The sequence below is a fragment of the Xiphophorus couchianus genome, chromosome 17 (genome assembly GCF_001444195.1).
Source record: "Xiphophorus couchianus chromosome 17, X_couchianus-1.0, whole genome shotgun sequence".
NCBI lineage: Eukaryota > Metazoa > Chordata > Actinopteri > Cyprinodontiformes > Poeciliidae > Xiphophorus > Xiphophorus couchianus.
Genome location: NC_040244.1, coordinates 6,898,528 through 6,925,872, shown reverse-complemented (window position 1 = coordinate 6,925,872; position 27,345 = coordinate 6,898,528). Strand labels below are relative to the sequence as shown.

Below are 27,345 nucleotides of genomic sequence, written 5' to 3'. Positions count from 1 at the left end.
CAGTAAATATAAATCCATCTCAAATTTGTCCATCCATCCATCCATCCATCCATCCATCCATCCATCCATCCACCCACCCACCATCCATCATGTCTGTCATAAGATGATGTAGAAACTCTGTTTTGGTTGTTGCTGTTTTTAGTTGCTGGTCTGCTGAATTGATGACTGTTAGCTGTCAGTTCAGACAATCATTCTCCCTCTGCTTTTAGAAATAGAGTGGGTTTTCTGAGTGGGCCGTTGGAGAAAGAGACTTCACTGACAAACACAAAACAGGGAGATGCTTCCAGTGCTTGGATCTAATATTAGTTAGGAACTTAAAGTTTGAACGCAATTTATTCGAAATGTACCAAGAACATAACACTGTAAAACAGTAATTTTATTAGTCCAGCTGGTCTGTGAGGCATTTTTGATTTTGAATAAAGAAAAAAGCTGAGGTTTGCAAAGAAAAATGTTTATATTGGCAACCTTTGCATTTCCATGATGTTTAAATTGTTTTATTGGACAATAAGGGATATGTAATGCTTTGGTTTTAATTGAATAAACCCGTGTTGCATCCCAATTTAAACTAATGTTGCAATAAAGAGCAGGGAAGAGTGTGAAAGTGTGAAGGAGAGATGATGAGGATGAAGAGGAAGAGGAAGAGGAGGAGGAAAGCCAAGGCCTCTGGGCGAAGCCAAGACCGCCCACAGACTCACTCTCTCTCTCCTTCTCCTTCTTTGTTTCTCTCTATTTTCACACTGTGTCCCTCTCTCTCTGTCTCACTCTTCATGTGTCCTCCTGTCTCTCTTCGTTGTTTTATCCCCCAGCCCATGTTTCCCGCTCCTCCTTCTCCTCATCTACTCACCCAGGAGATGTAATGTAGGGCAATGAAGGAGTGAACTGAAGGACAGACTCAACCTTCAGCGTATCCAGAGAAAGACGTGCGTTCTCCTAATAACCTGCTAGAAATCATAAGAAATATTTATAAACTACATTCTGACTGGAATAACAAAGGAAGAAGGCTGATGATGGCTATTATTTGAACTTTTTAGTTATTGAAGTTAAGGCAGTTGTAGCCTTAACCCACATCTGGCTTAGTAGAAAGGCATATTCTCACATATTTCCCAGTTTGAAAATTGGGGTTTTGTGCCACATCGTATTTATACCCCTAGTTGTTCAGTGCGACTAAAAAACTTCATTTGAAAACTATTTACAGCATTGGTGTCAAACTCATTGTGCCAGATTGTACAGATAAAATCTATTAAATTGCTACATTATCAATAAATAGCTGTTTTAGCATTCAATAAGTGTTTCTTAAAATTAAATAATATTGAATGTCTTTTCACGCTGATCAGTCCATCCAGGATTTTAATTGTTTTTGTGGGTTTTTTTGCAATCAAAATCACAGATTTTGATGTGCTAATTAAAAAATATTTGTAAGGAATTTTTATATTTGCACTAATGTATGATGTTAAATGTGACTTTTTATTAATCGCTGTATCAGTCACTGATAGTCACTTTCAGTAGAATCTAAAAAAATTTGGGCATCTGTTGATTTTGTGTGAATTTTGCTGATTTGTGAAAAACTGGAGGGATTTATTGATGTAATTTGGAGTCGAGGGCCACATAAAAAGTTATGGCGGGCCACATTTGGCCCCCGGGCCTCAAGTTTGACACATGTGAATTACAGGGTTCTGGAATATGTTTAAACTTCGATGTCTGGAAGAGTAAGGAAGATTAAAATTAGAATTTCCAGACTTTATTCTCACTCGAAATGTGGAAATATTTGTAGACTTCCTTCATTTATTATTTCCTTTCGTCCTTATCTCTATCTTTCCTTTCTTGTATCCTCGCTCCTTCAAAGTGTCCTACCTCCTTTTCTCTCTCTCTCCTACCGTTACGTTCCTCTGTTGCCGTTTCCTTCCTTTTTTCTCTCCTCGTTGCTTCCAGTTTCTTATTTAATTTAAAGCCCTAAAACCTTTCTTTCCATAAACTTAATTTTAAGTTGAGCATCTGGAAAGGTATCTAACCTTAAGAATTTGAGTTAAAGTAAAAAATATATATTATTCTCTGGGCCAGATTCCTTTTTAGGTAGTTGAGACGAAGGAAAATGAAAAAAAAAACCCATCTTTATACCTCTATTTTTCTTTGTTTTAACTCATATTTTTGTTCTAATTTGATCCTAAAACAGTGTTTGACACAGAATAGTTGACATTACTTCTGTTAAATAAACACTCATTGACTTGTTTATAACAAATATTAAGAGACTTGGCATCTTGTCACATGTTAAAGTTAAAACCAAGCAATATTCAAATGAAATGCTTTGATTTATAGCTTTGAAAGAGAAATTAGAATTGGATGAAGTGCAACCGGTGGATCTTTACTTTGCGGCCAAATGAGGTAGGAATAACATCAGTTTATGTCTAAAAATTAATTTCAAATAGAGTTAGAACAACTCTGTCAAAAAGTTTCTTCTCTGAAAATAATTGTTTATAAAAGGTTTTTAGCTCCTGCTAGTAAAACAATGCAAACTATTATAGCAAAGCAAATAACCATACACAAAGTGGTGTAAAATATTTATTAGGCATGTGGATAATAGGGACACAGAGTGTGGAGAGGCTGAAGTTGACATGCGTATTACTGAGACAGACAATGCTTATAAATAGAGGGAGGAAGGTCAGAGGGAAAGAGGCATGCTTCCTGTACCAAGCCTTATAAACGGATACACACACACACACACATACACACACGTGGACACAAGATATGACGACACAATTATACATAAAATTTGAGTGGATAAATCACCAAATGGTAATTAATTATTTTCCTCCACGTTTCTTCTTTGTGCTTCCAGGTTTTTAAAGTGTTTAAGGTCCTTTTCTTGTTTCAATAAACAGTTCAATTAGTAGAAAAGACTCAGTGTGGTGCAGCTAATAAAATCCTCACAGCTCAGATTGAGGACACAACCTGCAGAGAAAGAGAAAAACAAACACATGCAAATCATCTTGTGTGCTGCAAGTTGTCCCAAACCAAATGCTCTCAAATTCATAATCAAATGATAAAGGCAAATGTCCACTGTACAGGTTAGGTAGTTTATTAACTTATTATTTTTTAATTTAATGCTTTCTGATTTTTGACGCTGTTTAAATTGATCCATAGAAAATGTAAGAGGAGGAAATCTGAAAAAAGTATTTTCTCCTCAGATTTTTTTTTTATATCCAAATTCTGTCATTTTATTTTCTTTTGTGTTATTTAATTATATTTTATTAGAATGACATCTTTTGGTAAAGTATAGACCATATATTTTCTATGTTTTATATATATATATTTTAGATTTTTTCTGACTTTATAAAAAGTGTCCGAAAAAATATATCTTAGTTAAAATAAATGCCATTTATCTTTAAAATTTAGCATCCTAATAGTAAAGCAGCCAAAAAACAGTATTAATTACTACGATTTGGCTTTTGATATGTAAATAGTAACAAGTGGCAAATTTATTTGTCATTTAAAATATATTTAATTGTACAATGAAATAAGATTTCTGTTCTCCAGCGGGCATTAATGATATGATTCAGATGTAAAGATCAAACAGGACCTGAGAGGATTTGCTGATGTCAGCAGCATCTCGCTAACACTGGCCTGCATTTTAGAGTTGCCATGGTAACGGCATTGTTAGGGGGGTGAAAACGCTTCGATTTTCCAATCTGTTAAATGTTAGATTACGCCCACATATGAAATAATTCCAATAATATTGAGGATTCCCGTCATATTTCCAACTCTTGGCTTTTATTTTGAGCTCCGGGGGAAATTTACAAAGCTTTGCAGTTGCTCCTTCTTTTGCACAAGTTTTCTGCTGCATCTCTGGTTGAAGATTACATGCAAACAACCGCTAAGTCCCATACAAGTGAGCAATTTGCATGGTTTCAATGCAACGCTGCAGATTTTACACTATCTCCTTACCATTTTCATTTATTTTCGGTTGTTCAACGGATGTTAATTTATTTATACATTCTTTTCCTCCAACAACAATTCAAAATTGGTGCAGAAAGGAAAAAAAGCATGTTAGTCAGCTAACAGACTGTTTATAATCCATCATCTCTACTTTCTGCTTTGCTTCCTGCTGCTGTTTGGACACATGATCTTCTGTGAAATTGTTCGTATGAATTTCTTCAGCTTGATTGTGACGTTTCTGCCTCTTTTTCTCGGCATATTTGTGCATGCTTGTTACTGGCCAGTGCATTTGCAAGAGCGGAGTGTTTTCCAGAAGTGGCTTCATGTTAACTTAGCTTTGTGTGAAGGCTGTGATCTAATAAGAGTTGATGGTGTACCAAACTGCAGCTGCTCTCACACACCCACTCGCTGTCAGAGACACACAGAGAAGAGAGCACGCTGCAATTAAATATACTTATTAGTGGGAATAGAACTAGATGAGTCAAAATCAACCATGAGTGCAGGAGGAGAACGCTAGGAACCAATTATTTAAAGTGATTAAAAACATGTGAAAAACATTTTTAGCACTTGCAGTCAAACTCCTGATCTTTTACGGCATTTAGCCTAAATCTGAAAATACTCTGAAAGTTTTAAAACCAAACACCCGTTACTATTCAGGTAAGCAGCTGCTTCCCTCATGGCGAATCTGAGACTGTTTTAATTGATCTGCATGTTGCAGCCGGCCTTTGCAATGCAGCAGTTCCTGTTTTAAAAAACCTGAACCTTGAAACGCTCGACTCTTTCAAAACATGACATGCAGTAAGCTCTTATGTGGTGGTGTGGTGCTGGATGTTGTTTTATATTTAAATCCTCTCTTGCTGATTTATTTTCATGTGTGCTCAATTTAACAATTTTCACAAATCTAGCAAAACTTGGACAAATTCAACATACTTCCTTAAATTTTATTAATGTTTTGGTAAACAATAAAGAGAGAGAGCAGCACCTAGTGAGCTATTTGCACATGCAACGCTGTTTTAATTAGGGCTGCAACTATCGATTATTTTAGTAATCAATTTTAGATATCAATTATTGTGAGGATTACTCGATCAGTCATATAAAGAAATGGCGAACTCCACCAAATCTTTTTGTTTTTTAACCACTTTTTATACAATATTAGAATTGCATTAAAAGATGCAAATAGACTAATAATTTAACTCTTTTTTTAAATAAGAAAATAAAAATGTTATTGCCTAAGATGCAATAACATGCATCTACAGACAAATGTGATTTTATCTTAAATGCAAAATGTATAGATTTGTTCCACAGTTTTGCCTTATTTGCTGCTCTGAATATGTTATTTTTCGTCAAATGATCTGTTTTTAACGATTACTAAATTAGTTGACAATTATTTCAATAATCAATTAATTGTAATTAATCTGATTAATTGTTTCAGTGCCTGTTTTAATGTTTGTTGCAAAACAATTCAGAAGTTTCAATGTTTTTTTTGTATCAGTTGTATCAGATTTAGTAAAGAGTTGATACTGTTATTGTAAACCCATATGGCTGCGCTAAAGACCAAAAGTCACCACATGTTGCCCCTCTAAAATCAGACTTTATAATTTGACTTATTTTTAAGTCTAAAGCATGCCTATTTATTTTTGCACAGGTTCTTAATAAAGCTCCATGTTTGCTTGCTCACGTCTTATTCAGGTCACAGTGGGAGCATGACAATCTAATCTGACATAGGGACCATCTGGAAGGACATGTTATGTAATGTGATCCAGGCGTGAGCTTGCCAATTGTGCCAACAGTGCAGGTTTATTGGTGGTCTGCAGGTGTGTTGAGCATTTCATTCTGCAGATAATCAGTTCGGCTCTGCAGGATGGAGGAGCAGTCAGGTTAAATCACTTTGGCTTGTCCTCCTCTGCCTGGTAGCGATACCTCCAAAGCTAAACTTTCTTTCCTCCACTACTGGACTCAGGTCCTTCTTGTGATAAAAGTACAGACATTCAGGGAGGAAGACAGACAGACATAGAGAAGAATGCTGCATGCTTGAATAAAAGTGGGAAGGAAGTCTGAGTTTCCAAGTCAACAACAAATTTCACTGCCTACCCCCAATACACAGTCACAAAAATACACCAAACAGTCCCAAAGTAGAAGATAGTTAAAAGTTTGAGTGTGGAGATAAGGAGCGTTTTTGCAGATTGATTAATTACTCCACACCAAATACGGTTGTTCACAATCTAACTTCATTCTTTGCGTCTGTGTGTTGATTTCTTCCTGCTATTGTCTGTTGTGTGTGTGTGCAAAAATGTTTTTGTGTCTATTTTAGAGAGCATGAGGTCAAACTGAGGCTGAAATAAGAAGTCAAACTGTGTTATGAAACACCTGCTGGCTTTGACAGAGATTGCTTGTCGCAAGAATTTAAAATAGAAAAGAAACATTTATAATATCTGTACTCATTTGAAAACATTTCAGTGATAAGACTTTATGTCAATACTTATGTAGTCATTTAAGTTTTATCTTGAAGATTACAAGATAAATAGCTGAATCCACCAGAAACCATTCAAAGCTTTGCATTGCACAAATGTTTAGCACCACATTACCTTTAGTTTGTAACTTTACTCCTCTACTTCAGAACGCCTCGCTGTTATGCCTGTGGTGCTGCTGAAATGATGCAGGGCTCTTGTGCTGAATAAAGCCTTTTCAATCTTTTATAAACTACTTTAGCCTGCCTACAGTGTCTGAACAGTTTTTCAGCTATGGTATTGAATTTAAGGCACCTGTTTTGTGGTGTTTGGTCACAGTCAGAGACTATATGTGCCCACCTTATTGAACACTGAATGTCACTGATGTACAGTAAGAAACAAGTGGGAAGAAGTTGAAGTTGAGAAATACCAGACTATGGGGGTTTGAAAAAGCCTTGTAAAGATGTGATTTTTCAACCTAAATGTCACTTAGAATACCTGTCTGCAGGTTCAAGTACATAATTCTGCCAATGTCAGTAAGACACACTTTATATGGGTGGGCGATCCTAGACAAGCCCCCTCTTTGTTATGCTTTGACTCAGAGATATTAAGAACCAGATTAAAGCAGTTGAAATTGCTTCCTCTGTAGTGTGGTCAGACTTAACTTTAGTAGTCTTGAGTAGCGCTGTCATTTGGAGTTTGGAGAATAGTTAGTTGAGGTGGTTTTGGTGCCTATATGTTCTTTCTAACCTGGAAATATCTTGGGATCAGCCACAATAAACTGAAGAGTGTCACTAGGAAGTGGAAACGTAAGTTATTAATTAAGAGCTCCTCAGGTTCAGATCCCGGACGAGCCCACATTTTCCAAGGTTTTGTCACAGGAATACACGTGAGAAACTCTACAAAATGAATGTATTTCATGGATAACAAGAGAAAGAGAAACAAAAAGGATGTGGACAGCTCCCAGAAAGAATCAGTTCTTACAAGTTTTCCTCCAGTTTTAATAAACATTACTAATCTGAACCACTGAACTGCAAAAATGCACATAACTTAGGAATACTTGTGAATAATACTTCAATTTCCAATTGATCTTTTAGAATGATTAAGAAAAATATGTACGATACCTTTTTCTAGTTTGAATTTGAATAAAAATGTGACTTATTTCAACAGAAAAAATACAATAAAAAGTCTGCACACATATGAAAAAGACTAGTTTATTTGAAAAAAATATAATTGGTACAAACCAATCTAACATAACTTGTAGAAAAACGTAATGGTGACAGAGTGACAAAAAGCTGTGGTCCGGGACAACTTCAATTAATTATCTCAATTTCAGTTCTTTTGCTACAACTTCCTCTGGGGCTCTTGACCATTATTACATTTAATATTTGTATATTCTAAGGTTTGAATACTCTGAAAGGCTTAAAGATTATGCATATGTGGTGGAGAAACCACAACCCTATTGTTGCTCCTCCTCCTGATATGTTTGCATGTAGGCTGAGAACAGCCGCTGTCTGTCATACATCATTACTTGAGGCCCGTAGAGACACTAACTTGTCTTCTGTCTCCTGTGTCTTGCACAAATACATGCATACATACTCTCTCTGAGTGTGCTCTGTCACCAGGGGCAACGAACAAGCCTTTTCTTCCTGACCCACATACAAGCAGAAAGGAGGGAAAAAATTGGGAGATTGAAAAGAGCAGATGAAGAAACTAATGTGTAGCAGTAGACAAATAAAAAAGGACAATTGCAGGGCTCTACTGAATAAAAAACAAGCTAAATGCGTCTGCCAACATCCATTAAAGCATTCATTTGTCTGCATAAGTGGTGTCTCTACAGTATATAAGAATTAATTCTTGATGCAACATTTGTTTTGATAAGCTTCTGCATTTTTATGATGCATAGGTGAAGTACTAAGTATGCTGAGTCATGGGACGTCTGGTAATAATAAACAAATGGGTTTTATAAATTAATTTTGTAGTATTTTAAATTTGTAAAGCTTCATCTCAACCCAGCCTGAATTATTACTTTATATGCAGATGACATCATGGTTAAGATGCTTCTTCATTCCAGTAAATACAACTGAATATATATTTTTTTATAAGTTCTGTTGCAAAATCAAACAGATATAACTAAATTTGAAAAATGTTATTTGTGGATGTTTTAAAAAGTTCTGGTCGACCACTAAAGTTTTCCATAATTTTCTGTTTTCATGGTGTACTGCCAGTCGGACACTGTAGATATTTGTTTACATGTTTTGTGTAAATATCATGATGGTATTTTACTCTAGGCTGTTAGATCAAAGTATTTCATCAGTTATATATTTGGATATTTATAAAATCCAGTTGGTGGTGCTATCACCGCTACTACAGTCTATGATGGATTTTTGTGCAATTCTATGGTACCTGTTAGTGTCTAGAATTTACAGGGTTTCCGTTACGCGCAATGACCCACAGTCACTCGCCGTTCGTGATTAATTAATTTTAGACTTTTATGCTATCTCAGGTGAACTTTAATATGAAAATTTATTAGGATGGGATTCAAAATGAATTTCTCCAACTTTCCTGCTGTAAGCGGTGATTAAATATTTAGATCAGGAGCAGAGGAGATGTAGCACAGGGACAGCAGTTGCTGTAAAACAGTACTTTACAGTTTAAGATGTTGAAAAATTGGTAATGAAGTTGACATTTGAAGCTGTCTTGCATCTTAGCAATTAGCACAGTTGGCATGACTATCATTTCTAAAACAGTTTTCTTTGTGTACATTCTATAAAAAACTGATTCTTACCTTAACTTTGAGATTTTCAAAAGGTTGTGTTTTGCTTGAAATGATAAAACTTTATTGTAATACATTTGTCTTTCCTGATATTTATTGAAAGTTTAGCTCTCTCTCACCCTTTCACAGCTTTTATAAATCACAGTTATACGGCTTTCTTTTATTTTACTTTAAACACAGAAAAGGCTAACATTTAGTTGTTTTCACTTAGTAACAACCTTCACACAGAAGAGTGTTGTTTTAGTTTTTAGTGCTTAGATATAGATGCCTTCAGAAATGTTTTAATTTATTACATTCAGGGAATGTGATGTGAGAGTTTTTTGCTTTAGACTATCATTTTCTGTACCCAGTTAATCCTTGTTGGGTCATATTTGGGTTGATATTTATCTCCAGTAATTAAGGGCTTTGCTGGAATTGAACCCATGACCTTTCACCTTTGAAAACAATAGAGCTTTGGAATGTGACGTCACTGCTCTAGACATGGGGTATGAGCGCCATCTTCAGGGGCCATAAATATTACAGACTAAAACGACTGTCTCACAGATATTTTGAATCTAAGTTACTTAAAATTATTTAGCAATGGTTCGAACTTGCTGCGTTATTGGATGTAATATCCGATCACACGACCAAACCGGTAGAAAGATGGAAAACAGACTTTCGCTTCACTGTTTTCCTGCCTGTAAACAATGGAGGGGGCTGAGCTAACGGAGCTAACGAAAAGGAGACGAATAGCATGGGTATCAGCGGTGAGACGTCCTGATGTTGCGTTCTCCAACATCCCAAGATATCTACAAGTTTGCTCCAGACATGTCCATTCTGGTGAGTGTCTAAATTCGCTTTGTTGATGATGTGTCATAATGTTTTCCTATGATTTTGTCCAGGTGCACTCATGTTCAGTTATGTTGAGTTCATTTAAGTGGGTCAACCTTGTTTAGGTCGGGCTTATATTTTTTATGTACCATAGTCCGAGTTTTGTCAGTGGACATCAAGGTTATTCCATTATTGTGAAGTAAACTGATAGGTATTTTCCTTTCGAACCTAAATAAAAGAAAGAACCACAGACAACGTATATGAATTTTACGTGGAGCTTTTGCAAAAGGGAAGGCTCTATCAAACTTCTCCTCCGATCAGTTCCACAGAGCGTTCTGATCTGTCCTCACAAAAACTCCTGTTTTTATTGTCAAAGAAGAACAGGCAAGGGGGCAGTCAGGAAAACAACAGAGGTCGTAAAGCTTCTAACCCAAACATCTAACAACCCAGTTCCAGATGTGATATCTGATCAAAGGTCTGAGCCCGGTTCAAATCTCGGTCAGTACTGTCAATAAAACAAAATACGACTGTTCACAGGTAGTTACTAAATTAGGAGGTGCGTAAAGTTGAACCGACAGTAGTGACCTCCAGGTCAGTTAAAGAAGAGAACACTTTAAACAGAAAATCACAAAGATCTATAGACTTAATGTGAACTAGAGTAAGAATAAAATGATAATACCAAAAAATCTCTAACATAAACTATTTAAGTTTTCAAGTGTTATCAAATTTACAGTATTAATACTGATGTGTGTTCTAATATGTCCTCATCAAGGCAAACCGACGTATGAAATGGATTAGATCAATCCAGACTGAATCTGGGTCACTGCGAGGTAAACGCCACAACATCGGACCGACATGCACGTCAATTAAAGAGGCGATGCAGCAAGACCGTGGTGGATCAACAAGTGGGGGATCAAGTTACAAGGACTGTGTTTTCATTATTTACCCCAGAAGAGGTAAATTATGAAAACACAGTGGAGGCTATAGAAGAGGAGCAAGTTCGAGAGGCTGAGGAGAAAACCCAAGGAGAGGAGCTCAGCAAGGCTCTGAAGAGGAACATGAACCATTTGTGTTGAAATATATGTACAGTTGGAAGTGGCTGTTTTCTCTCATTTAATAATTTAATGTGGTAAACATTCATGAAACGTTTGTTTCAAGCACTTCAAGTTGCATGTAAACAGGGGATGAAATGAATCACATTTTAAGTAAAAATTTGATATTCAAAATATTTCAGGTAATAAACATACATGTAATAAAAGATTATATTTTTAAATAAACATTTTATGTGATTAAAGTAAACTATTATATTAAAAAAAATACATTTTGCAGTAAACATTTAATGTAAACAATCAAACCAGATGAAAGAGCCCATCTTTAAATATTTAATGTGTAATTAAACAGTTCAGAGTAAACAATAAAGGTGACAAGTAAATGTAATGAAATAGATCACACTTTAAGTAAATTTTGTTGTATTTAACATATTTCAGATAAGAAGTGAACATGTAATGAAATAGATCCTGTCCTAAAATTGTATGTAATTGAACATTACAGGTAACAAATGTGATGATCATCTCAGGTAATACATTTTATGAACATTTTTAAAAATATGTTTTAAATATAAAATTAGTTTAAAAATTAAAACGGTCAAAATGTAATAAAGATGAGTGTGCTTCATCTGTACAGTCTAGTAGAACAATTTTACACGCACAGGATTTGGAAGCTATTGAAGAAAACATATTATTTAATATTAAAATTATTTAAAATATTGAATATAATATTAAAATCTTAATAGAGGATAGTGTGCCTCATGTAATAGTATGAATGACCACTTTTTTGTATTAGTTGGTCACAAGGCATTTATCTACAGGAGTGTTTGGTTCAGAAATTTACGGTCCCAATGTGAACCTCTGAGCGCTTGAGGAGGGAGCGCTAGAGAACAGCTGGCCGGAATTAGCGTTCATAAATCGGATCAACCTTGAACTAAACGCCCCTTACTCTGCGGAGCACGAATATCCAACTTGAAAACAACTTCACTGCGGTCGGTAACACAATGAAAACGGCGGAATAAAGTTGGTTTTGATCTGTGGCCTTTAAAGATGGCGCCTGCGCGCGTTGGTTCCAAAGCAAACTCTGACCCAGTCTTTTTACAACCAGAACATAATTATCTGGTTAAATACCAGCCATTAGCCAACATTTCAGCTCCTCTAACAAAATGTAGTTCACAGGGAAACTGTAACACTGGTGCCATTTCTTTCTTTGAATAAATTCTCCTTTTGTTTTAAATACTTTATTTATGTATTTTTCCTCCCTTACATTTTAATCATTTATAGCAGGCTGCCAAGGCTTGCCGTTAAGGTACTAAAATCATCTTTAAATCTCCACAAGTCTTGAAGATTTTTTCCCTTCAGCCTGAAATTCGGGGATTATGTTCTTGTCTGCCTCCTGTTACCACCGTCAGGTTATTTCTTACGTAATGTCCTAAAAATAGATTGTTCTCACCTGTAAGGTAGTCGAGAGGGGAGGGAAAATGGTACATGGAAAAGGAGAAGAAGAAGAACATGAGTTTTTTTCCAGCTTAAATTTTGACATGTAGATCATAACAAAAACTTTAGTGTTGCCTCATTATTCTGTGTTTTACTTCATTGAAATAATTTATATTCAGTTTAACAGAAAAGAATTGGACAAAAGAAACGCTGATGATTGATTAGACGTGTAGAGAGATTCAGTGTCACTGGACTGGGCTACGTTGACGCTCGTTTGTGTTTCTTTGAATGTTTTAACAATCGTTACTTCTTAATCTAACTGTCTTCTTTTTGTGGAAACAAGTCGTTGCTATAAATAACTTTAATCTCAATCAGCTGGTTATAAATTAAACTAAATAAACACACATACGCATTGCTGTGTAGGACAGAGCTCAGGTGTCTGGTGTCAGGTGTCTGTAGCTCGTCCCGCTGATTGACATAATTACCTGAGCCGTGCTGCGAGTTTAGAAGCACACGACTGCTTAGATTTGAATTTAATGCTTAAAAACACCAAGGATGGCTTAAAACAGAAAATCTTTAAGAATAAGGATGATAAATATTGAAGCTAGTGGACCAGCAGGGAGGAGGAGGAAGGGGAAAAAAGTGCGATGGTTTCACCGGCTTTTCGGCTACAGGTGAGTGAAACCAGAGATAAGTTTGAATCTGGACTGAAACAGGTGTTGTCTTTTTTAACATGCTATAAGAAAAAAGAAATCCTGAGAAGTCAAACTACCATGCTGTAAGCAGTCACTGACTTTTTCCATGAAGCTATCCAAATTGTATTGAATAGTTTACTGGCAAAAATACCAGCAAACTCATACAGTTTAGAAGGTTATTCCAGCAAATCCAGCCGTCCAGTCACTGTTTTTCCTGGTTCCAAATGTAAAGCTCCCATCAGCGCATTTGAACTTTTGTATCTATAAATTATCCAATAAAATCCGGGTGTTTGCACAGCCTTAAAAAGTCTTAAATTCATGTATCTAAAAACAAAGGCTTAAAAATACTTAAATTCATTTTTTAAAAGTAAGTTGACATAAATACGTTAATCAAAGATCTTACATTTTATCACTCAGATAGCTTCATCATGCTTTGTTGCAGCTACCGCTAACTCACCGCTAACATACCCTTGCTAGCTAGCTTTTTTGCGTTTATCCTGGATAAGTGCAGATTTATTGAGAGTTGGCTATACATACTGTAGGTATATGTAGGTCTTAAATTCCTTTCATACTGGTCTTAAAAAGTCTTAAATGTGAGTTTGGTGGAACTTACAGAAACCCTGTAAAATGATTCCTGGGAATTTGAGGAAGAAAAAATGTCTGGAATTTTGCCTTGAAATTCTGTAGGACCCCTGTATTGCCTTCAGCAACCGGCTTCTCCCACGTAATCACATCTTCTCGAGTCAGAAGATGTTAAATTCGATCCCTCCCACTTGCAGCTGCCTTTTTATTTTTGTAGCTATTACTTTTGTTCTCCTATCAGCCTTGACTATAACCACAGTTGTTGCGCTCGGCGCGAGAGAGTTTTAGAAACAAGTTAAAGTAACTGTAGCATAATATTTCAATCACCCGAAATGTCCCAAACAGTTGACCTCTGAAGATCTCTATTTAGACAATATCTGAAGAATTATTCTGCATGCGTAGGAGGTGAAATAAAGATATGAACCCGCTGACTTTTCTTTCCCACGTACACGCGATCATCCCACAGAGTGTGATAAGTGTAACTGCTTTCAGTGTAAAGTCGCTGAAACACACGAGACATGTACACTAAAGCAGATTCTCTGGCAGGATAATTAGTGGACAAGCTGCCGATGCTCCCACTGTGTGGTCGTGATGGCAACGCTGACAACCCACCTCTGCAGGAGGAGTAGGAGGGGAAGGCTGAAAATAAGGAAAGGAGACAAGGGGGCGGATGAGTAAGAAGAGCAGGGGATGAAAGGGAGCGCAAGGGAGGAAGATTAGGAGGAGCAAGGGTGGGAGATTCGGTGATGTGGAGAAGATCAGGGAGAAGTCAGTGTGATGTGTGGTTGTGGCGAGAAGACATGCAGCAGGGAAAATGGAGGACGGGAGTGATTATTTCTTTAAAATGCAGAGGAAGAAGAGCAAACATATTTAAATTGTGAAGATGGGAACTACGGGAGCAGCTGTATCAACTCCACCATGCTGGGCCCAGTTTAATCTCTTTACTTTAGGGTTTAAAATCCTGCTGCTTCATCTGTCTTATTCAAACAGCCCACATCGTGCTCATTAGTGGTCCAGCGCCGCCAAGCAAAAAACAGCAGCAACTCAAAATATTACCAAGTGTTTCTGGTCTAGTTCCTAATCCAAATACCTTACTACACTTAAAATAAGACAAAGCTGACTTATCAGCAAAATATATGAGCTTGTTTTAGGTCAGGCATGTTAAACTCATTTTCCTTTTGGGCCAAATCAAGATCATGAATGCTCTTAAAGGGCCGGTTGTGCCAGAATGCATTGATAAAACTTGTTCACAAATTGTTAAAATATCAATCAATTCTTAAAATTAAATATTATTTATGCTTATTGGTAAATGCAACCTTTATTGCTCTCTGTATAGATCATGGACTACAATCTGACGTCATTTAAGGCTGAGGCAGTTGTTTAGTACAAGTAAAGTTTTTGACAATTTTTGAGAAAAATCTGCAATAAACTCCCAATTGTGTATTAGCGCAAAAAAAGGGCAGGGATTTGTTGATTTTGTGTGAATTTCCACCGTAATTCTAAAGAAACTGGAGGGACTGATTGATATAATTTGCCAGTAAACAGATAAAAACTGCATTGACTTGATTGATAACATAATTTTTAAGCTCACTTAGTGTTTAGTCTAGAATCTATAGGGCCACATTAAAAGCTATGGCGGGCCGGATTTGGCCCACGGGCCTTGAGTTTGACACGTGATTTAAGTCAATAATTCCTTAATATGGATAAAAAAGTTGTTTAATTGGCAGATTATTTCACTTATAATATGACAATCTGCAAATGGTACAAGTGCCTTTTCTGAAGTTTTAAAATAATTATTTATTTAAAACAAGCTCCTATATTTTGCTGAAAAGTTACTTATAAGTTAGTTTTATCTTATTTTAAGTGTAGTAAGATGTTTGCACTGGAAACTAGACTAAAATGACTTGGTGAGATTTTGTTTTTGCAGTGTTATTGTTGAATTCGTCTACGATAAATCTCGTACTGCGTCCTGTGGGAATATCTCCAGGATCCAAGCCTCGTATTCGGGCCTGCATGTTGTTTCTGTTCCAGTTCTGATCCACAGACAGGCTCAAACAAGAGAAGAATGCGCTAAGATGAAGGCGTTGACCTCATCTTAGACCAATTACCCCAATGTTTGCGATTCAAGTTTGGACAAAATGCCACGTCTTTGTTTGTAATGTCAGGATTGTGTTTGGAGCAAAGCTTTTCCGTGCTTGCTGTGGGTAAAATGTAACTTTGCAGCTCATTTTTTTGAAAGAAAATCAGCTTTTCTCAGTTCTGATTGTTCATCTTTGATTCTGAATAACATAAATTTGCAACTTTGTCTCTACTTTTCAAGTGTTTTAAACTACATGTTCATGAAGTGTGTTTCATCAGTTTAGAGCAGTCCTCGCCTCTCAAATCTACAGTGGTAAATAAATCCTTTATTTTTTTAAGCTTTCAGATGATTTTTAAGGATAGATGGGGACAATAAGTCATTCTTCATGTTCTCCACACTTTAAAAGCAGAAAAAGTAGTGAAGCCTTATTCAGGAGGAAGTCAGAGTTCCTTGGAAAATTATGGATCCAGAAGTATGGAAACATTTTTAAATTTAATATCCAAATACCCATCCACCCTTTTGTAAATTTACTTTAGCATTTTTAAAATTTGTTAATGAATAAAAAGCTGGGATATTTTGTGCGTGAAAAGTCAAGTTTTTTTTTTTAACAGAAGTGTTTTTTTCTATTTTTTTTTTTAAAAAAGCACTAAACCTTACATTTAGTCAAATTTTATCAAGAAAATTTACATAACCTAAGGAAAAAATACAAAACCTTTTTAAAGATTTGTGAACCTTAATTATGTTATCTAGATGCATTTCTTGCCCCAAATATTTAAACATAAGGGCATTTTCAAGTCATATTTGTCACGATGTGCACTAACCCCACTCCACCCGCTTTTATTTTAATTTTCTTTTATTTATTTATTTATTCTTGTGAAAGGGGATTGGGTTCGTCTTAAGTATTGTTGACTTGTTTTTTATCTGTTCTGTATATGTGTTATTCTGTACAACGTTATAAATAAAATAACCTAAAAAAAAAGGTAAAATTGACATAATATATTGATTAATGTTCCAGTTACTGCTAATCAAAGGCGGGTGGGGTTTTAGCCTTATTTAGATCAACTCAGTGTTTCGGCTGTTTTGCAGATTTCTAGAAGTTTGTCCCAGATTGGAGGAAGTTATTTTTATAAATATTTAAACCTGTTTATGTTGTGCGGTTTCAGCAGAAGCCGGCTCTTAAACAAGTTGTGTGATTAGTAATCATTTATGATTTTTATTTTTTAGATTTCCTGGACTGAATTTGTGTTGTTAGGGTTGGGGTGTGTCTCTGTGAGTGTAGCCCACAGGTTTCTGTGGCTTGTGTCCAGTCACCATGCGTCCTTGCGTTTGTTCTGTTGTTGCCCACGCAAAGCTATTTTTAGCTCCAGGGTCGTGAGTACATGTGTGTGTGAGTGTGTTTAGGTGCGATCAGGTTGCACGGTGTGTAAGTAGACTCCTCTTTGTCCTGTGTGATCATTTTGGAGAGACGGCCACTAAAACTTTCAGCAGCGGGGTCAGATGTGTCGGACTTTTCCACTCGTTTGTTTTTCATCTGGAGTCCAGAGAGTCGTCTTTAATTTCAGGAAACCTTCAGACCTTTGAAGGTTTGTGCTGCCAGAAATTTATGTGGAAACACTTTAACTGTGTTGCACATGCAAATAATTCAGTTCATATTCAATTAATTTAGATATAAATTACATTTAGTTCAATTAAGCTCAAATAACACAGTTAAAAATAAACTATTAATTCTTTTGTGAAATGAGAAGTAATTATAGTAGATATAAGATGTGTACACAATGTTATTAGAGCATAGTATTTAATTAAAAAACGTTTCCTCCTTAAATTTGACATATATATCGTATCTTATATATTATCGTAAATCTATACATTTTGAATTTTAGCTTCATAAATGCAAATTCTGTGTTATGTAGGCCATTATTAAACTTGAAAACTGTCCTGACCACAAAATCCTTTAAGTAGATGTGGGAATTTATTGTATCGTTTATGATTTATCGTGATAAATGTATTTTTATAAGAATTTTGATTTGTTGTTGTTACAATAAATTCCTACTAATGATGTTTAAAAAAAAAACCTTGAAACTGTCCTTATTGTCGGAATAATTGATAGTTTTACTATTTTCTGCACCGTTTGCGCAATGATAGTTGATAAATACTAATACATTTGAAAATACAGTTACCATGCGCAGGTTAGTGATACAAATCACACTTCTTTATGTCCTAAGGCAGTGTATTACAAATGGGAATGTTTTTCAATAGCAGTATTTGTATCAGCGGGGCTATAATTGATGTTGCAGCCACACTGTTGTCACTTTTATTGGTATCTAGGCCTGTCGTAATAATCAATAAATCAGTTAATTGCATGATAAATTAAAGCAAGCACAATAATTTCCATTTATATGACTTATCGTTTTTGTCTTTTCTGTATTTGGTCTCAACTAGCCCTTAATAATTTTGTTTGTAGAAACTTCAACATTTATTTTGTTATTTAAATTGTTTTGTTTATTTATTTGGTGTTTTTTTTATGTTTATCAGAGTTTTAAGTTTATTGTTCTTTGATAATCTGTTCCTCCATTGCATAATATTACTTGAAATTGGACTCAAAGCAACAATATTATCGTTTATCGCAATAACTTGGGACAATTCACCATCCAGCAAAATTTATCGTGACATATCGTTATCACAATAGTGCTGCAAAATATTTTGATTAAATTTTAAGTCCATACTGCTTAAAGTAAAAAAGAAAAAATATAAAAATGGGCAAAACTTGTTACTGTCTTTTTCAATTGTTGGTTTATAGAAAAATATATTTTTCCAATATTAGGACAGAAATAACAGCATCATGCATAAGTAGAGTTTATCATAGTTTTATTTTATCACTGCAGGAGAGACAAACATGTAAAGATGAACTAAACCTGAGCGGGTAAAAAGAGGAAGAGACGCGTGCTGAGTCATCCGTCTTCGACTCTTTTTCTCGTCACCATGAAGTGCTGCTGGCAGTCTCTCCACCAAGCTGTTCCCAGTCCGCCTCAAACAAATATCTGCAGCTGAGCCGGAAAATTATGAATAAATAATTTACGGACTAAATCACGCTGAAACCCTTCAAGTCCTCACAGTTATTCATCTACTCTGTGTCATTATGCGAGCGTGACAGTTCACTTCTGCATTGCCATCAGTGCAGCTTTTCCCATTATTATTATTATAAAAATGATGATATTTTAAAGTGTTAATTTACGGTTGTCTTTCTTGACTGCAGGAAAGCCATCTCCAGATCAGGTCTCCATTACCTCGGCCCGCCTCAGCCTTCGCTCCCTCCAGCATCCAACGGACCAAACAAGGATCTACGAACCTGCGTGGACTGGACGGTCAGACACTCAGCATCACAAATCTGCTTAGCAACATGCATTTATTCTGTTCATTGTGCAAAAAGCTTGTCTAGGTTTAAGTTTCTCCTTTGAGTCACTGCCTGACATTTACAATCTCAATTCATCAGCATACTGTATGTTTCTGTGGAGACAAAAAAACCCCCAGCGGTTTCTCTCCTCTTCTTTATTAATAATGTAGGACGATGTGTAAGCAGCGTGGGAGAGAAAGTTTTATGTGTCACCGTTTCTCAAGATATGACTTTTCCAGCATCTGTTTTTTTCCAGAGTTTAATGGATTTTATTTACAAAACATGAATCACGACGCTGCAAAGCTGCTTTAAAACGAAAAAATGTCAAGAGGCAAAGAAAAGCACTCGAAACACAACACATTAAACCGTCCAAAAGTTAAGAAAAAGTTTGAGCTGGTACTTTTAGTTGCAGGTAAATCCCATTAGCTTTCACTTTCTAGAAAGATGACGCTCTAAAATCTGAAGTGTGTGGTTCAGCTGTGATGGCAGTAATCATGAGGTTTTGTCATATTACAATTTAAATGTGTTAAATCTTGTCTGAAATCATATTTTCTATAATTAATATCAATGAAATGTTGAATCTACCCTGGTGTTTATTCACTGTAAAACATTTGAAGGTGGTTTAACTTGGAAAATGCAATTTAAGTCAACAAGAAAATTGTTTTGGTTTTAACTCAGAAATTAAAGTTCATGAAGTTGATTTAACAACAAGAGACAAGTTGTCTTTTAAGTTCATTAATATTGAATTATGAGTTTTAACTTAATGCTGCAATTTAAACCAAATAATTAGTTAAATAGCCACTTTTCTGTATTATGTTCACTCACAATTTCAAGTGAAAATTACAACTTATTTTACTTTAGAATAATTAAAATTCTTACTTCAAACTGCAGGAAGAAAAATTCAGATCTGATAATGAATTTTACTAAACATCACAATGAATTCAGCTCAGAAACAATTAGTGTGAACAGGACATTAAAATAAACACAAGAGTCAGATCAGTGTAATGAACTTCCAACTCAGGATACAACAACATGCTGCTAAGCATTCTGGGAAATAGTTCCCACTCCTGTCTTTTTTTTTCCTTCCTGTTTTTCTTAAGGCCATCGTTTACTCTTGGGGGTCTGACAAAATCAATAGATAAACTTTTTACTGTAAGTTTATCTTTCACAAACTCACAAGTTTAGGTTCAAAACCTGAAACTTGCTAAATTTATTTGACATAAAGAGTAGAAGATAGTAGACACAACTAAATGCCGCTCAAATGTTTTACAGTGTTTTACTTCCTCCTTACAAAGTGATTGATTGTTGATTAAAAGTTTCAGAAAAGTGTAAGAAATTTGGAAAAAATAAAGCATGAATATCTAAAATGCTTCAGTGATGCAGGAGGATGAAAACGCCACAAACTCCATGATGAATTTCTAGAGTTTTACTTGTATTTGTCGCCCTTCTGTAATCTGTCCCTTCCTGACTAAACTATTAAAAATAAAGAATTTTCTCTCTTTGATGACTTCAGGAAACAAATTTCCCCAAAATAATATAAGCATTTAAGGTGTAAAGCCATTTTTAAATATGTTTTGCAGTGAATAATTCAGATCTCAAGGTGTTATATATCATTAATAAACTGTAAATACAAAGTGGTTTATTATTGATGAGAATGTGTAAACTGTTATGGGCTCACATGGAGCGTCCTGCAGAGACACTTCAGCACATCCTCACTAACCTTTAAATCCCTGCATGATGCACACACACACACACACACCGTTACATAACTATACATACATATATAATTACCTTTAATATGATCAATGAAACTGATTGGACAGCTTTACAGGACACGACTTTCAACAGTGAAGAATTGGGTAAAATGTTATTTTCTTGTAAACAAATCGGGGAAAAAAATTGAGGACTAAAAATAATTTCAAAGAAAAAAATCAACTCTTATATGGAGTGGATGCAAAAGTAATCAATTTATTGGGTAAAACAAATTGGCATTTTTTCCATATTTTCATTTTAGCCTTTTTTTATACATTAGAAACAGATTAAAATGTGTAAAAAAGCAAGTAATTTAATTCCTTTTTCAAGTAAGAAAATAAACAATAAATCAGAATAACTATAGTTGACAACTAATTTATTAATCGATTAATCTTTTTTAATTGTAAAAGACAATTTGCCAAAACTGTACAACAATAGATAGATTTTCCTTTTAGAATAAGAAAAAAACTTTGTAAATATGTTTTACCCAGAACTACTCAAGTGGCAGTTTTAGCTTCACCTGGTTCAAATTCTGTTTAAAAAAATAATAAAATAAAATAAATGTCTCCCATTTAGCAACTTTTGCTCTCCAATTATTAATCTGCAAATCCAAAAAATAACCAACAGGTTAGCCCGACACAGATGCGTTCATTAAAGGAATGCTGCTATTGCATTTTAGGCAATAAATGTTTATTTTCTTCTTTAATAAAATAAACGTAGTTGTTTATTTGCATTTTTTAATTAGTTTTTTTCTATTTTTGTGTAAAAAAAGTCTTAAAAAATAAGCAGAATGTGTTTTTTTTGTGTTTTTTTTTACCAATTAATTGATTACTAAAACAATCATTAGTTGCAACAGTCGCTTCAACCAACAAGGTCTTTTCAGTTCAAATTCAATTAAAAAATATTTTAAAGGGAAAATAAATGTTTTTGTAACTTATATCATCAGTGAGCAGGAAGATCCTTACACTGTTACTGGAAGACTCTCCAGTAGCAGTCAGAATAGCAGCATATGTGAAGAAGCTTCTGACTGAAGACTTGCTGTTTACCAGAGTCATGACTGTCTGGACATGCTAACAGCTCAATATGCAGACAACAGAGGCGATATTTCACAGTAAAATGTCCTTTTGTTGCCATGCATTGCTAATCCACCTCATTTGCTTTTGCCATTCCTTGGACGTCTACTTTTTAACTCCTCTGGGATTGAATCCAAGTCTTTTCTGTTAAATTCCCACCATCACAGGTTCGTACAGGGCTGCTCTCTGAGTGCTGGACGTTAACCGCCACTTCTGGAGTGTTTTGATTAACACCTCAGATTTCCAGACGCCGTGAATTACCCGCCTACTCAGCAGCAGCAGCGTTTATGCACTCGACACACTCACTGGCCGTAATCTCCTCCGAGTGTTTCTGTGCAGTTTTATATACGACCAAACAACAATCGCTTAAAGAGGGAGACGTGCAGACGGACCGCGGCGCCTTATTAAGTGATAATTCAACCCTCTTTCTTCTCCTCCTGCAGGAAAACGCAGGGAACGGAGATCACTTGTGGATGGAGACGAGTTGCTCAGGAGAGCTGTGTTACCTCGGGGAGGATGCGTGTCTCCTGAAGACTGCGGTGAGTAGAGACTGATCACGTCTCTGCAGGAGAGAAACAGGAACGAAGGAGCAGGTGCTTCTCCTAGGATTATATTTCTGCTGCTATCTGGTCCGTTAGCCGCCTCTTTTTCTTAAAGGAAACATTCCACTCTCACTAAATTATAAATAATTTCAACTTGGAAACTGTCTGAACTGAATACTAATGCTGGGAATAGATGAACATTAAATCTGCTCTGAGCTTAAAGACCTATTTTATCTTTATTGCAGTTTTACTTTTTGGAGCAGAAACAACAAAATGTCTAAGATTTGATTTAAATATTATTATGAACCGGATCAAGATGGAGAAAGAAATTTATTTTCAAGTTATTTGAAAAAAGCTTGTTTGAATTAGAGTTAAGTAACACTTTATTTGAAGGGCTGTGCATAAGACTGACATGGCACAGCATGAACATAAGGGAGTTTATGACTGTTGTAATGAAAGTAAATAATGACAGTTTTAATACAACTTTTAGTACAACTTTGCATTAACTGTCATTATTCAACAAATAATCATTTTAATGCAGACTTTACACTTTTAAAGGACTTTTATTGGAGGTTTTAGTGCAACTTTGCATTGAACGTGTCATTATTTGGCAAATAATGACACGTTCAATGCAACTTCTAGTAAAACTTTGCATTAGGTGTCATTATTTATCAAATAATAACAATTTTAATACAAAGTTTACACTTTTAATGGACTTTAAATGCAGGTTTTAATACATCTTTGCATTGGAAGTGTCATTATTTACAAAATAATGACACTTCCAATGCAAGTTTGAGTAAAACTTTGCATTCAGTGTCATTATTTACCAAATAATAACAATTTTAATACAACGTTTACACTTTTAATGGACTTTTAATGCACGTTTTATTGTAACTTTGAATTTAAAGAGTCATTATTTGGAGAATAATGACTCTTTTAATGCAATTTTGCATTAAAAGTCCATTAAAAGCATCATTACCTTCACCACAACAATCTTAAACATTTTGAAGACTCCTTCATGTTTGTGACAAGTGTTACATCAGTCTTATGCGCAGCATTTAAAATAAAGTGCTACCAATACTTCTCACTGTTTAATGGTTTAATTTTCATTCACATCATTGACAAACTGCGCTTTAGAGGATCCCTGACAGCAGTGAAACATTCCTGCTGAGACGTTTACGTTTAAATTATAGGCCTTGTGAACTCTGTCCTCTGGCAGAGAATAGCAGCTATTAGCATGAAGAGCAGAGAAATAACCTTCACTTTTCACAATAAAATAATAACACATGAGCATTCACAACAGCACGGTACTTACAGTATGATTAGAAGAAAATGCTGTGGCTCACTGTGAGATTTCTCTGACATCCAGGTGGATTTGTGTTTGTGGTTTAAATAAGTTAAATAAGATGAAAACTAAATGTGAACGTGAATGAAACTATCCTTTTTTCAAATGTGCAACAAGTTTAACAGGCTGTGGTAGGAACTATAAAAAGTTCTCAGGTATGTTTGTAGTTAATTCGGAAAGCAGCTAAGGCAGTGGTGCCCAAACTTTTTGACCACAAAGTTTTCTAAGTAAAAACTCAGACATGTTTTGTTTCGTTCCTGTGTAACAATAAACCACAAAACTGCTTTTTAGTGAAACAAGTTGCCATTTTTAAGGGAATAACATGGGAATAATATGCTTATTAAAAGAAATGCACACAGTTCACACATTTTTGAGGCGTTTAACTGACCTTTAATGTTTCCAACACGAGAACAGAGCTTGAGTCACTATTTTTTTTGATAATGTATTTGTCCAAGTTTAGTAAATCAATTAAATACAGCTGTTCTGTTTATTATGAAATTAAAAAGAGAGAAACAAGGCTGATTATTAAAAGTTGAATACTTCGCACACAAAATCTTACCAAGTATTTTTAGTCTAGTTTCCTGAAATAAGACAAAACTAATATAAAAGTAACTTTCCAGCATAATTTTAAGTCAATAATTCCTGATGAAAATGTATTAGCAATAAGTGAAATAATCTGCCAGTAAAACAAGCTATTTTTCTCTTATTATGAGTTAAAATGTCTGATTCCTCTGGTGGTTTATCTCACCAATAACTAATGTGTTTTTATTAATATTAAGGAATTAATGATAATTAATAATTAATTTTTTGCTGAAGAGTTTGTTTTATTTCAAGTGCAGTGAGATATTTGCATTGGAAACTAGAGTAAAAATGCTTTTATTGTACCCATGTCGTACTAGTTAATGAAGGCAACTTGGCCTCTGACATCTGAAGTGTTTGTGTTTTACCAGACACACCAGGTGATAAATGACTCGTTTTTTCCTCACTGCTTGCATTTTCAGTGGCTTTGTGTCTCACTCTGCTCTATGCTCCCTGTGTTTCCTTTAAGAAGTCGGCCCCCAGGAGGAAATGCGCCGCCTGCAAAATCGTAGTCCACACCGGCTGCATAGAGCAGCTAGAAAAGGTGCGGCACACAAACACCAACACGCTTCAGCGGCTCATCCTTCAAGGACGACGTTTATTTCCTTTGAATTAAAATCAGTCCAACCTTGTTCCCGTCAAATTCTGTCGAGCCGCAGATGAATGCTTTCAAACTCACGACCGCGGTTTGTGTCTCTGTTAAGATTAACTTCAGATGCAAGCCGACCTTCAGGGAGGGGGGGTCCCGATGCCTCAGAGACGTGAGTGTTTCTTGATGTCAACATGTATGTGTGGCTGTAAAAATGAGGAATCGCAGCTCTGAGCGCCGTTATCTGCCAACAGAACGTACTGAGACACCACTGGGTCCACAGGCGGCGGCAGGAGGGGAAATGTAAACAGTGTGGGAAGGTGGGCTCACTCACACACAGAAATGTTCCTGGAGTCCTTATAAAGAACCAAAAACCTACTGTCAATGTTTGTTTTTTCAGAGTTTTCAGCAGAAGTTCTTCCACAGCAAAGAAATAATCGCCATCAGTTGTTCTTGGTGTAAACAGGCGGTAAGGAAACTCATCATTCGTCTTCAACAAAACTGAATAAAAAGGAAGTAGATGAGAAATAATAGGCCTCACTGTTGTGAAATTTACAATTCCTAAGGAATATTCCTACTTTAAATGGAACCTATCATGCATCATTTACATTTTGCATGTTTTCATTCTTCCATTAGAGTCTCTGCTGCTACGGAAAACAGCGCAAGCGCTTTAAAAAAAACACCCAAACGTTTTTCGGCAATAAGTTTATATTTTTTGATGTCTGAAAAATTTGCCATTTTAAAATCCTCCTGAATATTCAATGACATTCAACTGATACTGCACCGTTACCTAGCAACCCCAGCAAAACCCAGCCCGTCACCTAGCAACCCAAGCTGAGCTCCAGAACGATTGGCCAGCTGGTTTTACTGTACACTGGCTGCTGGAAAAGACAAGTGCTTTGTTGTTGACTTGCCTTCCAGAAACAACTTGTTACATTCTCATTTGTTGTGCAGGAGGCTCCACTTCTGCTTTTCAAAGCTGTATGTTTGTATAGTTGGGTGTCTGTTTGCAGCTGTTTTCACATGCAAGTGTAAACGTTGAGTGAAAAAAACCAATAAAAAGCTTTTTAGGATTTAAAGTGACCAAAAACTCACTGTCAATGTTTGTCAAGACACCCTAATACAAATGAAATTACGCAAATCTAAGAATAATTTTGTGCAAAGAATGTGACCTGTTCAAGGAAGCTTAACAGGTCACCTTTTGGCATTAAGTTTATGTTTTTTGGTGTCTGGACAAGTCGTTTCAAAAACCTCTCAACTGTTAAGTCACTATGGACGGGCACTGTGCTGTTGCCTAGCAACCCCTAATAATTTAATAACGTCGTTCTTTGCTAATGTCTATTTGTTCCAGACTTGAGGCAGGTGATGCATGCAAGTGTTAAGATTTAATTACGCTGATCTATTCGTCTAATACTCAGATGAAATGAGTTTTTTTTTGTTAGAGATTAATAAAAGCTAACGTCCGTTTGTCTTCCAGTTCCACAACAAGGTGACGTGCTTCATGCTGCACCAGATCGAGGAGCCGTGTTCGCTGGGGGCCCACGCCGGAGTCATCGTCCCTCCCTCCTGGATCATCAAAGTCAGGAAGCCACAGGTGAGAAAGAATCCCTCCCTCCACTTGATCAAGTTCACCCGGTGACGATGATGCAAAGCGACCTCGTCGGGGCTAAATTTGAAAAGCGGCCTGTCAGAGGCTGGTGGGTGTGATGCGATGTGATCCGACGTACGTCTGATCTCCGAGGGAAGCCTGAGTTTAGGCCTCAGTTTGAGTCTCCCTCACGCACCAGTGCAGAAAAATGTCTCCCGCAGACACGTCGCACGCTTCATTGCTCCTCTAATCAGCGTCAGCGTGGATGCGGTGACAGCGAACTAACATCTGAACTCTCCGTGTCCCAGAGCTCGCTGAAGAACTCGGCCAGGAGGAAAAAACGGACGTCTTTCAAACGAAGGGCGAGCAAGAAAGGACTGGATGTGAGTGAGAAAACGCTCCTATTGATCCAGTGACTTTTAGCAAACAAGCAAAGAAAATGTGTTTATGGTTTTAAAGTGTGTGTGATGACACAGAAACAGGTTTTTTTTAATCTTATTTCAGTTTAGAAAATGATTTAATATCTTTTTAAATCAGTTTCTTTCTTCTCACACATTTTTTCTCCTTTTAGTTTTAGATTTAATGTTAAAATATAATTTCATCAGGTTTAAATATGTTCTTTTTAAGTTTTTAAATTGTTATGTAAGGTTAACTTTTTCTCCTCTTTCACTGAATATTTTAGG

General features: G+C 35.8%; 1 protein-coding gene across 4 annotated transcripts in view; it reads left to right on the top strand.

Moving 5' to 3' along the window:
* Nucleotides 1–27,345, top strand: part of dgki (diacylglycerol kinase, iota) — a 73,670-nt gene that overhangs the window by 16,013 nt on the left and 30,312 nt on the right. For 3 of the 4 annotated variants that reach the window (XM_028043856.1, XM_028043855.1, XM_028043853.1), the window contains exons 2-9: nucleotides 19,057–19,165; nucleotides 22,463–22,558; nucleotides 24,955–25,029; nucleotides 25,190–25,246; nucleotides 25,329–25,394; nucleotides 25,475–25,543; nucleotides 26,552–26,668; nucleotides 26,971–27,045. In XM_028043856.1, coding sequence (XP_027899657.1) covers nucleotides 19,057–19,165; nucleotides 22,463–22,558; nucleotides 24,955–25,029; nucleotides 25,190–25,246; nucleotides 25,329–25,394; nucleotides 25,475–25,543; nucleotides 26,552–26,668; nucleotides 26,971–27,045 — 664 coding nt within the window. The remainder of the gene's footprint in view (nucleotides 1–19,056; nucleotides 19,166–22,462; nucleotides 22,559–24,954; nucleotides 25,030–25,189; nucleotides 25,247–25,328; nucleotides 25,395–25,474; nucleotides 25,544–26,551; nucleotides 26,669–26,970; nucleotides 27,046–27,345) is intronic. The other variant, XM_028043854.1, reaches the window with a different exon arrangement.